This window comes from Chelonia mydas, chromosome 25, assembly GCF_015237465.2.
Source record: "Chelonia mydas isolate rCheMyd1 chromosome 25, rCheMyd1.pri.v2, whole genome shotgun sequence".
Classification (NCBI taxonomy): domain Eukaryota; kingdom Metazoa; phylum Chordata; order Testudines; family Cheloniidae; genus Chelonia; species Chelonia mydas.
In genome coordinates, this window is record NC_057858.1 from 5,975,879 (window position 1) to 5,990,458 (window position 14,580).

Genomic DNA, 14,580 nt, shown 5'->3' on the forward strand with positions numbered 1-14,580 from the left:
TCTAAGTCCAGTGCTGTCTACAAGTGAAATGAATATGGTGCTCTCATCTTAGTCTCTGAAATGGCCTTATGTTCACCAGATAATCCGTAGTTTGAGGATGAGAGGAGTCCTATTCTCCGCTACGCAGGGAAGGGAAACTCCATGAGTTGTAGCTCATAGGGTCGCAGTGCTGTTGCCCATGCTGTCCCAATGGTGGGAATAAACAGAGGACCCCTGTCTTAAGGGCTGTCAGCCCAGCACAGAGCAAATAATGAGATTTTCAGGCAGGACTCGTGCATGAACGCAGGGGTTTGTACACTGCTGGCTTTCGCTTCGGCTTAGGTACATTCAAAACAACAACACAGAGGATAGCATGCAGACTGCCAGGCAGACAAGGAGGCCTAGCGAGTCCAAAGACAGACCTCACACCCAAAGTAGGGATTTACAATTCACATGTAGTTGCTGCTGGTTGGCCAGCTTCACTGGCCTTCATAATCACCCACAGATATACTTTGCAGGCTGATTCTGATGGTGAGCTCTGGGTTGGTTGGTTGGTTTTCTGAAGTCCTTCTCCACCAGTGCACCCACATGGAGTAGCCACAAACAGATCCAAACTGTTCATCATACTATCTATGCTATTAGACCTACGCACAGAGCAGTGAAGCTTGGCTTTATGTTTCTCCCTGGACATGTCATGCGGAGTGCTAATGCCATAAAAAGTAAGAATTTAAATGGACAGCATTTAAGATTAAGCAGGATCCTGTTTTTATTGAAGGTTTCTGCTACAGGGTTGGTAAATTTCTCCCTTTGAAATACATCCTCCATGGTAATGATTATGCAACAATCCATTTTTAATAAGAGTAAGTCTATCAGATGTATCATATTTCTCCTTAATAACGTACCTTTAAGACAAACTGGAGTCTATTTTTTAAACAAAATGACAGAATTAGTGGATGCGGATATGGGGTGGGGAGGAGGATGCTTCCAGGAAGATTTTGTGTCTAAAGGTCAACTCCTGTAACCCTTACTCAGATGACCTGGTGAGTACGTATTGGAACATTTGGCCCTCAGGAAGAAAATCTTCCCAGAAAAACTCCAGGGAATTTGGTACAAAACATTGCATCATGGACTGAAAACTGGCAGAAGGAGCCTAAACCAAGGGTAGAATACACTGCAGAGCGCACAGTTGTGGGGATTTGTCTACTAGGGAGTTTGGCTCCATCTTATTTTGAACAATCACTAAAGAGTTGGAGGGGCGGGTTAGAGGTGTAAACAGTATGTTTATGAAGTTCCCAGGAACAGGAAGACGGCGTGAACCTGAAGGGAAGAGGATGGAGAGATTGCACAAAGGGGACCTGGAAAGGGCAGGGATATGAGTAGTAAACAGCATGAGGTTTACCCTGGAGACACACATGAGAAATATCCCATGGCAGATATTTAGGAGTTGGCTGTGTGAGTCAACGGGAGTAGGACTGGGTCCCTAATGGATGCAAGATGCTGAGCAAGCTGCCCAGTCCCTCTGTGTGTCAGGGAGCAGGGAGGTACATTCCACCCCAGAACTCCACCTGCGGCAGTCCAGCTGTACCTGGCCTCTCTGGCCCTATTCTTAGTCAAAGTGCCACAAACTTTAGAGTAAACAGGACCCAAGTCTTAAAAGTCTACTCTTCCCCCGCCCCGCCCCAGTTAGCTGCATAAAACTCAGGTGTCTTCTTCTGAAGAATGAAGAGCTGAGATGAATCTTAGGGCCCAGAGAATCTAGGTATTTCATAACTGATGCATAAGCTGTTAAGTCTAACGTGCCCCCGGGCTTTCTAAAGCAAGCAGAATGCTGAGGGTGTGGAGGAGCGTGTGCTCGGGGGTCTCTGTGAAGTACAAACAGCACAGCCACTCTTCCAGCCGTATGGCCACCTCTGCCGCAGACGCCTTCTCTGCAAACTTCAGCAGCAACAGCACCCTTTTAATGGCCACCCAGTTCCGGAGCAAGACCGGAGAGATTTGATTCCTGGCGAAGAGCTCCTGGCGTGGTCCCCACAGCAAGACCTGCAGCATGTTCTTTGCCTGTTCGATGGACACACTCCTGTGGGGATCTGGGTGAAGAAGCAGGGTGGCCAGGTTCTGGAGCCCCCCCGAATAGATGGACAGGGCTGGGATAGCAGGGAGGTCACCGCTCCTGAGTCCTGAGGGCTTCTCCAAGGGGCTGGGCTGATGCAAGATCTCATAGACCAATATGCCTACCTGGAACCCCTCTGCATTTTGGAAGTGAGCCACAGAGAGCCATTTGGGGGCCATGCTGACTCGGTCTGGATCTTGGGCCTCAGAAGTAGATGTCTTCTGTCCTGTAGCTTTAGAGAAGCTGCTGATGACCAACCTTGGAAGCGACAGCTCTGCAGATGGATCTTTGTCCTGCTGGCCCTGGTGAGGAGATGGACACTGCACCAAGAGCAGGTTCTCCATGTGAATGTTGTAGTGAGCAACCTTCTGCTGCTTGAGATGCTCTAGCCCTGTACACAACTGCAGCATGAGGAGGCAAGCCAGGCGTTCATAGTGCCCGGGCCAGGAGCTGTGGAGATCTCGTGATCCCTTCACAAAATCAGCCAGGGTTTGATAAGGAACCTCAGGAGAGATGGCCACCTGGGTAAGAGGAGGGGATGCACTGGTGGAAACAGCTTCCTCACGTTCTCCAGGACAGAACTGATCTAGCTTCTGAGGCCTTTCCACAGGCATGAGGTCCTCAGGGAGGGAATCAAGGAAGTAGCTAAACACTTGCTGAATGTTGAAATGAGCTTCTACAGACATCTGTACCGAGAGACTGCAGGGATAGGATTTATGGACCTGTTAGGGCAAGAACCAGCAACACACAGTCAGCTGGATGTGATAAAGAGAACACAATCAATCAGTGCAGGCTAGAACATTTCCAGGGTCACATCAGCCAAGTGACTGTTGCAGTCACTTTACACAGTTGTGTGATTCCCAGTTTGCTGCAGAATTTGGGGCAGATCTGCTACACACATTGGAGACACCTTGGGGCACAAATTAGGTCTGACATGCTAAATAACACAGGGGGACTATGCTGGGGGGACTCCTGTCTCCAGCTAGAAATGGAAAAAAAACAATTAGAGTCATGCTCTGCAGCTGGAGGGTGATTAACTAATTTGACTTCTGGCCAGAGGGGTGGAGCTAGCTAAGGTCCCTTTGGCACTTGGGCCTTTCAAGGAGCTCCGTTGAGAGGAGGAAGGAGTGTTGCCACTCTCTGAGGAAGGCCAGACTCCTCTGCAGAGAGAAACACAGGGAATAAGTAGCTCAGGCTCCTGCGGCTGGGGCCCTTGAGATAGGACTTAAGCAGGCGGGTGGACCCACAGAGAGTAGCAGCTATAGGCTCCTGTAGCGGAAGTCCTGACCTAGAGCCTACAAGGAGCAGGGAAGATCCCTAGGGGAAGCTGCCAGAGTCCTTGAGGAGGGAAGGCAGTGAGGGAAAGCCTCCTAAGACAAGGAACAACAGAGAAGGAGCTCTGCAGGAGCAGGTTTGGCTCCTCTGGGGAAGGGCCTGAGGTAGGGACAGGAAAGGCAGAGCCTGAAAGGACAGGAAGAGTTATTAGTTCAGTCCAGAAGGGAGAAGCTAGAGGTCTGGGAACTCTAAAGGGAGGCTGTGTTAAGCACCAGCTGTGGAGAAGTGCTTGGGAGGAAGGAAGTGTCCCAAGGAAACAGCAGCATGTCTGAAGAAGCACACCCAGCTGCTTAATACAGGCAGGTTCCCAGGTGGGGAATCCACAGTAGAGTGGGGGAAGCCTGGGTTCCTCTACCAGCCCCTGAGGAAGGGGGCATGCAAGCCCAGCGTAAGGAATATTGAGCCCAAGGTGGGGCTGAAGCCTTGGTCCAAAGGAAGGGCCAAGGAATAGCCTGAGAAGGGGAACTGAAGGTTCCTTTGTATGGGGACATTTTGTGAACTTTTAGTTGGAACTTCTGGATCCCCTGGAAGGGTTTAAACGTGTATCTGACTTGGTGGAGGGCCAAGCCATGGAAGACCCAGTGAGCCAGCCGGCAGGAGGTGCTGGAGCCAAGGTTAAAGGCAATGTTACACCCTGACGCAAGGGGGTGCCCCTTCCCACACCATTACAGGGGCCTTAATCAACCGTAAAGATGTTACCCTCTAGTCCAGTGGTGATTCAAAGGCATTTGCAGCCACTAACCTATTCTTCAAATCCCTGCTCAAGGCTCCCTTCCACAGGGGTACCTTTAGAGCATAGCCAGCTAATAATGGTTAGGCAGGGGCAAGCTGAGGTGACTGCTCCTGATCTGCTTATCCATTACTAACAAACAAAAAATGCACACGGGGAGTCTACTAAACTGTGATCTGAGGGTACGTCTACACTGGAATATAAGACCCATGGCAGGAGCGTGGCTGGCCTGGGTCAGCTGACTCTGGCTCACGGGGCTGTAAAAATCCAGTGTAGATGTTTGGGCTGGAGTCCTGGCTCTGGGACCCTCCCCTCTCATGCGGTCCCAGAGCTGGGGTTCTAGCCTGAGCCCAAACATCTGTGCAGCAATCTCACAGTCCTGCAGCCTGAGCCTTATGAGCCTGAGTCAGCTCACCCAAGCCAGCCCCAGGTGTTTCACTGCAGCGTAGACATCCCCTTAGAGTCACTCCATCCACCCTCCCTCAGCCCCTTCTAGTTGCTACTTCTCCCTATTCCTACTTGCCCACTTAGTCTGCAAGGCCCAGATCCTCAATGGTATTTAGGCACCTAACTCCCACCGGTGTTGCTGAATTTGGCAGGGGATTAGGAATTGCACAGCAGTGTTAATTGATGTGACCCTGGAACATTTTTAGCTTGTACTGATTGCTTTGGGCTTTTTTATTCTCTGATTTCAATGGCAGTCGGGTGCCCAAATACCTGGTGGAGTTTCGCCTTCCTCTGCAGCATGGAGCACAGGCCACTTGCAGGTTTAAACGAGTGAATGGTGAATCCTCTGTGACTTGGAGTCTTTAAACCATGATTTGAGGACTTCAGCAACTCACCCACTCCTGAAACAGACCCATAACCTCCAGCTAAGTGTGGCCTGCAGTGTGTAAGAGGTCAGACTAGATGACTACGATGGTCCCTGCTGATCTTAAAGTCTATGAGATCTGGGCCTTACAGACTAAATGGACAAGTAGTCACAGGGAGAGAAGCAAATAGATGGGGCGAGGGCGGGTGAATGGAATGACTCCAATCAGATCATGGGTTTTAGTGGACGAATTGTGTGCACACATCAGAGAACAAAATCAACCAGCGCAGGCTAGAAACGTTGCAAGGTCACATCAGCCAATGCAGTGTTGTAATCAATCAACATTGCTGTGCGATTCCCGGTCCACTGCAGAATTCAGCGAAATCCAGGGGCCTCGGCTGCCTAAATACCTTTAGGTCCTGGTGCTCAAGCTCTTTGGGGCAAGGAATCTCTCTCACTGAGTGTGTACAGGCCTAGCACCAGGGGGCCTCCAAAGGGATGATGATGATGAGATGATGATGATAAGATGCAGCACATGGCCAGCTACCACCCTCATCTCTAATAATATTGGGTTTGGAAGAAACTTGCCTTATGGGAAGGCTAATATTGCCCACTGTGACCTGCTCTGTTGGCTCCAAGCCCCTGGCAAAGTTGCCAGCGCAGCTCGTGGTCAGGCAAAGGTTGGAGGTCCCCAGTCCAGCCTCTGGCTCTGTTAACAACTCCAGCGGAGCATGGGGGTGTGATGGCAGCTGCTGAGCCTGTCAGTCTGTTGATTCCGATCTGGTATTTCCGGTGCCTGTTCCCGCAGCGAAATCCCATCTAGCCCTTCCCTGTTCCTTCTCTGCGCTTAATGGAGAAGAGGAAGAAGTATTGGGGGGGCGGGGCAGGGAGGGCACGTGAACCGAGTTCACTTCATTTCAGGGCTATAAACTTGTGGCCTCAACAGGTGCCACAGATTCCCGGGGTCTGATCTTTCCCTGGTGGAAGCCAGTGTTGTTCCTCCAGGGATGAACTTGGCTTGAGGCAGCTAAGTCAGATGGTAGCTGGCAGGGTGCATGAGACGCAGCAGGGTGAAATCACACTGCAGGAGCTCCCACCTGCCCCACTGCCCTGATCCCAGCCTTGGGGAGCGTGATGGATGCTTGTGAAACCTTCCTGGTTGTTTCCACTGGGCTGCTGAGAACCTGCGACTTGGCTTGGCCGTTAACGCTGGGTAGCAAACCATGGGCTGATATTCCCAGCCCTGGGGTGTTCAGTGGGTGATGGAGGCTGCACTCGGTCTTACTCTACGCTGCTCCCTCGTACTGTTAGACCAGGCTGCGACCCCGTTTTCTCCCGTCAGCCTGCAGGCAGGAGGTGTGACGGCAGTGTGTGTGGACGTACCCAAGCTAGTCGGATTGTGCTAGCTTGCTAACGTTAGCAGGGTAGCTGCCCAAGGAGGATGCCACCTAGGACCCTGGGCATGTACTGGGGGCTAACCTGGGCCACAACCCATGTCACCGTGGCTAGGCTAGAGCTAACTGGGGTACGTCTAACCGTGCTGCAGTCATGCCTCCCAATTGCGGTGTAAGCACACCCTGACTACCATTGGTCCAGGCTGCCTTCCAGCTCCTGCTGCTGGCTTGTATCACTGCAGCCTGTCTGGCCAGGTTTTCAAGTGCTCAGTGCCCAGAATTGGGGCTCTACACCCTGAAAACTGGCCCATCATCTGCTGAGTTCTGAGTTGCAGCTCCTCTCGGCTAACCCCAGAGCCCCCGCACTGAGCCCCAAATCTAGTCACCTTGGTGCCAGTCTCTGCTTTGCCTGGAACCCCCCGTTATCCTGGGTGATGCTCACTCAGGCTGACATGGGGCTGTAGTGGTGAAAGACACCACTGTCCCCCAGGATGGCTGTAAGTGCTATGGGATTTCCCCCTCCCCGCCCGAGCTGGATCAGCCTGCCTTTGCTGGGAGGAACCGACAAGCCAAACCCCTCTACTCTTCACTCTAACACCCTCTGATGCCCCTTGGGAGCCAAGAACAATGGGCTGGATAACACAACACAGACAACAGTGGACAAAGAAAGTCCGCCGTGTATGCCTGAGGAGCTTGGGGATTTGGCTCTGCACCCTTTCATCTCTAGTTCAACTCCAGCCCAGGTCAGTTGTAACCGAAACTCACCCTGCACTCCTTACTCAGGTAAAACTGCCACTGGGGATGGTGGAAGAAGCTAGCCCTGCTGCCTGGGCTGGACCTATTCTGGGGGTAGAGGCCTTCCCGGGGCACCTTTGCCCAGCAGTACGGACTCCTTCATGTTCCAACATTGAAAATCAGGACCATCCGTCCACTCATTATGAGGGAAAAGCGTCCATGGTTTTTAGGATCCTTTTGAGAACTGTGTAAAGAACCACTGATGCCTCCCCGAAAGCTCCGGGGAGCATCTCACTGGGTCTTGCTGATACAACACGAGCTTCCGATTGCTCCAGCTAATCTGTTGTTCTTCCGTACTAGGGGCGGCTGCAGGAAAAGTGGAGCGTGGTTCATCGGCTCCTGCTGCCACACCTCCCCCCGCCAGTGACAAACCGCTGCCGGGCCCCGTCACAGCGGACTGCCATGGCAAGGCTGATGAAGTCACTAATAGCGGATTTGCACCATAAAATCAAACAATCACCCTTTCCCCACGGATCGCAAAGCACTTGCACTAGGGTGGGGTCAGAATCGTCACCTCCATTTTAGAGAGGGGGAAACTGAGGCCCAGAGAGGCAGGGATTTGCCCAAGGTCACCCAGTGCACCAGAACCCAACTTTCCTGATACCTAGGCCTATGTCTAACCCAGTAGACCTACTGCCTAATCCCCACACCTCACTAGTAAGGAGCAGCAAAGGATGGGCTCCTTGGGACCAGAAATCTGTTTTTTGTTGAGATTCTCAGACTTTGGGGTGGTGGTGAGCCGCACGGATCAGGGCTACAGGCAGGCTGCCCTGACTCAGATCTTTCCCCATCTCTAATGTTTATGGTTACCTTGGCTGCGAATATTTGCTGGGCTTGCTCAGAGGAACAGGAAACACGGTAATACCAGGCGTCTCCTGTTTCACAACATGGCTGCTTGTCTAAGAGCGTGAAATCTGCCCACTTCTTCTTTAGTGCAAGCTCTGCTCTCATCAGCTGCTGCTCCTCCTCCTTTCCGCCCAGGATCTTCTGTGCCCTTGCCGTGAGATGGATCAAAGACACCAGGTGGCACCCCATCACCTTCTCATAGACGTTGGTTGTGCTCTCCAGGTCCTCGAAAAAGTAGACGAGCTCCCCATCGGGAGTAGTGAACGTCAGTTCTTCTGTGGTGATGTGCCTTGGGACAGGGACAGGGTGAGCTTCACACAGGGCGTCCCAGGGCTCATATGCACCCAGGCTTTGGGACTTAGACAAGTATCTTTTAGGGCCACAGAGAGCTCCTTCCGTTGACTCAGAGTAGCTGCGGCTGCCTCCCTTGCTGTGTGTGGAGACCTCATACAGGGTGTTGTGGACATAATGCGGCATGGGGAAGGGGGCACTCTTGCACGGGTAGTAGTGATGAGTCTGCATCTCGGGCAAGGATCTGGTTCTGCTGAGCTGCTTTTTTGGCAGGGGTGGAGGGAGAGGATCACTGCTGGCCTCAGAGGGGAGCTTTTCAGGTGACTCCCCTCGGCATGTCTTGGCTGGCACCAAGTGTGCTCGCATTTCTCCTGCAAGGGAATAACAATTACACGCTTACGCAGCCACCACCTCCAGCCTCAAGATGCTTCCCAGGTGCTCAGTGAGTCTGCAAGGACCTACACTGGGCAGCTCCTGTCTACATCCCTGGCCTAGTCACCCACTATCCCCCAACCCCACTAGTCCTTCACCTGGACGCATCTCTGCACCTTCTTCCACACTGCCCCTTCCGCCTGCAATGCACCCTCCAGAGCAACTGCCCGTCTCATCTCCACCACCTTCAGATCCGTCCTCCACGCTCACTGCTGCCCTCTAGCCTACAAGCCATGGGAGGGGAGGGGAGGGCCAGGGTTCAGATGGGGGATGGAGGAGCTGTGGAGCTGGCGCGGGGCATTTCCAGGGAGGGGGATTGGGAGGCAACACTCAGCTTGCAGGACCGCTCACAGTTAGGGCCAGCATGTTGTGTCCATGTTGACATCCAGCCGACTGAGCCTGTGTCCAGTGGGTTTTGGTTGTACAAATCTGGGGGTTAACTTGCCCCCATTGTTGTCCCACTGACCCTGGGCGAGCAGTTATTGTTCACCCCTCTGCACCTCTCTGGGTACACAAGGCCTAACTCCCCCTGCGCAACCACCAGCCCCACCCTGAGCTTTTCCCCAGATTGTCAAGTGCTCGGTGTAATCCAGTGCTCAGTGTGTGTTATGAGCCCTCTGTGCCTCACCCACAGGGGACACGAGTCGCTGACAGGCCCTAACTAAACAGCTTCGGCTCAGGCTATGGCAATGCATGCATTTCTCTCGCGAGGTCCCCGGTTCAATCCCCACCGTGTCGGCCAAGAGGGTGTCCATTACACACAGCACCCCACGTTCACCCACTGGGCCAAGCTCTTTGCAAAAACTGGCCAACAGCTGCTAGCTGCACCCAGCTTTGCGTCAGCGAGTCGGTGGCCCAGCTCCCTCTGAGCTCTGCTGAAGGCCACTCACCCACGTTGCTGTAAATGAGATTTCCCTGGGCGCCGTGCTGGGCAGGGCTGCCAGCCCCCGCACTCTGCATTGCCGAGGGTGGCTCAGCAGAGCCAGGACAGTTGAGCTGAGAGCTGGAGCTGCTCGTTCTTCCGGCTGGGATGATCCCCCTGTAGGGAGGGAAGAGGGAGGTTAGGCCAAACTCCCAGCAAAGTTTCCTCCATTCTCTGCCAGCGAAAGAGAAATAAAGGAAAAGGAGATGCGGGGATGCTTGGAGGCCTCCAATTTGCAAAGGGACCTGGGAAGTTTGCTAGCTTTGCCCACTGTCTGTGCTGCTTCTCTGCAGTAGATGGCAGCATTGCCCCAATGCCAAGGCGGGAGAGGGAATCTCTCTGACTCAGGAGACCTTAAGGTCAGTAAGGGACCATCAGGATCATCTCTTCTCTGACCTCCTGCACATCGCGGGCCACCGCACCTCACCCAGGACCAACCTGTGCCTGTGAAAGAGACAAGCTGCCGTGCTGGAGTAACGGAAGTTGGTCTAATAACAGATATTGCCCCACCTGTCTTTCTCGCTAACATCCTGGGACCACCATGGCTTCAACAACTCTGCTTAAAGGCTGGGGCTGGGGCGGGACGTTCTCCCACGCAGCTCTTTGCTGTCTCGCTCGTACTCCCTCCATAGGGCGCTGCACTCGTGCGTCCTGATCCACGGTTCTGTTCCCCTCTCTCCCCACTGTGCAGGGGATAATTGTGTGCGTATCCGGGGTTGAATCCAGGCCATTAGCAGACCCTGGATGGGTGACCTTGTTTTCCCCTCCGCCCCGTCCCATGGAGGGACCCTATGTGGGTGTCGCAGGCTGGGAGCGTACTGAAGGTGGACACATGGGAAGACCCAGTCACGTCCACACCGTTACAGCAGCACCTGGAGTCAGTGTGTGAGTCGGACTCCTGCCATAGGGAGGGGGGACCAAGGTCAGGTTGGAGCCCTGAAACAACATGTGACTGGGGGCAGGCCCTCATCAGCCTTCCTGTGTGTGTCACACCCTTATTCACACCTGGATCCTGGGGACCAGAGAGATCTAGAGGGCTCTCAATGTCCCAACAAAATACCCAGGTTTGGAGGGGAACCCGGCTATAGAAAATCAGAGTGCGAGAGGAGGGGGCCCTCTGCAGCCTGGGGAGGAGTGGGGCGAAGAAGAGGAAGGAGCGATCTGGGCTGAGAGAGTCCAGGCTCTTCAGGAGGTTGCTAAAGTGAGCAACATACAAGGGGCCAGATCCCTTCCCTGGATCAGAGCCAGAGTCTCTGGCGGTTTCAGTTCCTAGCCCCACCCTGCTGTGGCTGTGTTTATAATTGGGGCCTTATCAAGGAAACCAGCAGTTGGTTGGGTTTTGTTTGTTTTTAAACAAACCCTAAACCCTGCAAACATTTCTCTACGTGCTGGGCCAGATCCACCCCCCCAGGGGAGCCCAGGGAATTCCACCAGGGATCAGGTTTTTCTGAAGCACCTGATGACGGAAGAGCCTTTTAAATGAGTCTCTGTTTGACTCAGGGCTCACCAGGCCACCTCCAAGCTGGTCCCTGACGGGCTCCGTAATTGACTTTCCGTCAGGTAATTGCTGCTGACCCTGCACTGTCTGAGCGTTTTGTGTAAACAGCTCCCACAGGGGGAAGTTTTGAGAGAGGAATTGAAGCGAGATGCTTTCCTAGAGCAGGGGAAATGCGGTCAGGGCTGTTAAACCACAGAGGGCAATGGCGCTTTTAGCAGCCACTGGCTCCCCATGGGGCTGAGGCTCCCTGCACATTACCCAGACCTCTTTCTGAAAATGCTCCGTGTGGGGAAAGGGGCAGGGGTCGTGGTGGATGCACACTTTGGGGCAGTTTGTCTAAAGGGGAGAGTGTGGGACGGGGAGCCATTAACTTGAAGCATGATCTTGGACAAATCTCTCCCCTTCTCTTCTTCCCCGCCGTGACCCCACGCCCCCAATCTGTGAAATGGTGGGGTGGATACCTGCCCTACCTCCGGGGGGTGCTTGGGAGAATTGCTGAAGGTTAGTAGAATGGGGCAGAGCAGGGGTTCTCAACCAGGGGTCCGCGAGCAGGATTCAGGGGGTCCGCCGAGCGGGACGAGTGGTAGATTCGCTGAGGCCCAGCGCAGAAAGCCTAAGCCCTGCCGCTGAACCCCGGGGCCCTGAGCCCTGCCACCCGGGGCTGAAGCAGAAGCCTGAGCAACTTCGCTTTACAGGGCCCCCTGTGCCGTGGGGCCCCCGGCAATTGCCCTGCTTGCCACCCCTTCACGCTGGCTCTGGCCGTTACGTGCAGAAACCAGTTCTTGTGGCACAGGTGGGCCGGGGAGTTTTTGTAGCATGCTGCGGGGGGGAGGGGGCTCAGAAAGGGAGACCCCCCCCGGTGTAGAGCATTATCTGGGCAGGCTCCTGTTGGTCCGTGTGCCTGCCTGCATGAGGGCAGGCTAGTGTCTGAGGGCCATATACAGTACGGCAGCACTCCTGGATTTGCAAACATTCATGGATAGCTCTGTGCACCTGTGTGTATACGACAGGCCTGTGCACACGCACCTCATCCGTGCCCTGTCCCTGCGTGCTACCAGATTTCCTCTGCAAACATTTCTCTCCTGTTTTAGCTGTGCATGGCCCTCAGCAGCTTAGCCCTTCACCTCCATTTAGGGTGACCAGACAGCAAATGTGAAAAATCGGGACAGGGGGTGGGAGGTAATAGAAGCCTATATAAGAAAAAGACCCACAAATCAGGACTGTCCCTATAAAATCGGGGCATCTGGTCACCCTACCTCCATTTCATCGCAGGTGTTTAACCTCCAGAGGGTGCTGAGCAGGAGGCTCAGGGCCTGGGACAGGAGGGGAGGGTGCTTTCTGGGAAATATTAGCCCTGCAGATTCCTAGGGGGGGCTTTGCAGAACCAGGCAGGCCTCAGAGCTTGCCTGAGGAGGATGCTGCTGGAGACAGCAACCTGCTCCTAGTTTATGGGGGTTGCCACCACCCTGTGAGCTGATAAGGAGCTCCCATTAACCAAGTTCATTCTAGGATCAAACTCGTGTCCCTGGAATCAAAAGAACGTGGCAGTGATTTTTCAGTCTCCTAACGGATCCTTAGGTCCCTCGTGTCCTGTGCAACAGTGGGCAGGGCTGGCAAAGCTGGGAAGGACGATCTCAAAGGCTCTTAGAAACTCCCCCCCACCCCCACTGTTCAAACTGGACGGTAGACCAGGGATTCAGGGCTTAGTCATGAGCCTCTAGCTTGCCGATTTCAATCCAGGCTGAGTTGGCAGTGTCCAAAGGTAGCTGCTCCAAGAGCTCTGTGATGTGAGTTTGGGGGGTTGCCCCCCCAGTGGATGTGTGACCACATCACAAAACTTCCCTGCTGAACTCAGCAAGCCTGAGTTAGACAGCACCTAGATTCAGGGATTCAGTTCAGCCCCATCACACAAATCATAGCTAATTGCAACCCAAAACTTCTGTAAGTGCACTTGTGCAAAAGGAGGCGAGTTGTCTCCTGGGGTCTATGCCTGCCTCCGCCACTGACTTGCTTTGTGATCCTCAGTAAGTCACTTAACCTCTTTGTGCCTCAGCTTCCCATTGTCTTGACAGTGAGATCAGTTAGCCCGTGGAACAGATTTGGAGTTCACCGGTGCCCAGATGTGGGGTTCAGATTTGGTCTTTTACAGAGAGAGGTGCTAGTCCTAACATTTGGATAAAGGGTGGGAGCTGGAATTTGACAACCCCAAAGTTTAGGGATATTTGAGTCTGAGGTTCTGGTGCACACCCCTCTCTGGTCTTTTCCATCTCTAATTCTTTGTGATCTCACTGCAAATACCTTTCTTCTCCCTTCCTTCTGCTTCTCTGCTGTTATTGATTCGTGAAGTTATTGGGCTCGAATGTAGTGACCAGGGGAAATTCCCAGGGTGTTGCTATGCGGGAGATCAGACTAGATTATCATAACGGTCCCCTCTGGCCTTGAAAATCTACAAATTAACTTTGGGACCTGGGCCTCAGAAGCATTAGTACAGTAGGAAAGTCTGTTACCTTTGTGTTTTCCCTGGGAGAGGCGGGGGTGTTACTGGCTCAGACTCCGGCATGTCCTTCCTTTCCAAAACCATCCTCGTGCGGAGTGCATCATCTCGTCGGCCAGCGCTCTGATTCCCATCACTTTCTCTTCCTGGGCCAGCCACGGGCTTGTGACTCGTTTGCTGGGGGAGCAGGAGAGGGGCCGTGGGGCTATCAGACATCGGGAGGGTTTTGCAGCTACGGCAGAGCCCTCGGTGCAGGGAGAGGTGGCCCTGGTGGCTGGGGCGGCAGTGGGGAATGGGCTTTCACAGCACTTCCTGTCACCACAGCGCTTCCAGGAGGATGTTCTTTCAAACTAACTTTCAAAACCTCTTGCGGGGCTAAACTAAGCCGTGGGTTAAACTCAACCTTGGTGTCGCTGTGAGGGTGACGGAATTACACCAGGAACAAATCTGTCCCCACTGGTTTACATTTCCTTCCTTATCTGTGTTCCCTGCGACACCGTACGCTGTTATAAACGGACAGTGTTACAAAGCCACTGTAGAGGAGGGCAGTTTGTTTATTGCTTGGCTTTCACTCGCTGTGGACAGTGGAAGCCAGCTGGTTAGTTTCTGTTTCTGATTCTCTCACAGTAGCGGTTCCCAGCACTGCAGGGGAAGACTTAATGGTTTTTAATACGTTATTTTAAAAAATTCTGCATGTTTTTTTTCTTATGTTAGGAATATCGAGTTTTGTCTTCCCTGTGTTTGATGGAGATCCGTGATGGGGTGTCCACCCCGCACAAGGCCTGAAGGGGTAAAGGTAGCTAGGTGAGTCAATTAACCCCCGAGGCTGTACCTGGAGGAGGAGCCAGGGTGTAAGGAGGGCTAATTAAAGAGGAAGTGCAGCTGGACAGGGACAGGAGGGGTCTGTATAAAGCCCAGTAGCTGAGAGAAGAAGGGGGCTGCA

General features: G+C 53.4%; 1 protein-coding gene across 1 annotated transcript; it reads right to left on the reverse strand.

Moving 5' to 3' along the window:
- Window positions 1–322: 322 nt before the first annotated feature.
- On the reverse strand, window positions 323–14,026 carry PEAK3 (PEAK family member 3). The gene is made up of 4 exons (XM_037885908.2): window positions 13,651–14,026; window positions 9,614–9,762; window positions 7,965–8,662; window positions 323–2,811 (listed from the first exon to the last, which is right to left on the reverse strand). The coding sequence occupies exons 1-4, from the start codon at window positions 13,851–13,853 to the stop codon at window positions 1,771–1,773; spliced, it is 2,091 nt and encodes a 696-aa protein (XP_037741836.1). The 5' UTR covers window positions 13,854–14,026; the 3' UTR covers window positions 323–1,770.
- Window positions 14,027–14,580: the final 554 nt, after the last annotated feature.

What these genes read in the sequence shown, in the direction of transcription:
- PEAK3 (XM_037885908.2), bottom strand. Translation starts at nt 13,853, where the DNA reads ATGTCTGATAGCCCCACGGCCCCTCTCCTGCTCCCCCAGCAAACGAGT. An exon ending in CTCCCAGGGAAAACACAAAG is followed by an intron (nt 9,763 to 13,650) that starts GTAACAGACTTT and finishes CCCTCCCTACAG; the next exon opens with GGGGATCATCCCAGCCGGAA. An exon ending in AGCAAATATTCGCAGCCAAG is followed by an intron (nt 2,812 to 7,964) that starts GTAACCATAAAC and finishes TTGCCCTAACAG; the next exon opens with GTCCATAAATCCTATCCCTG.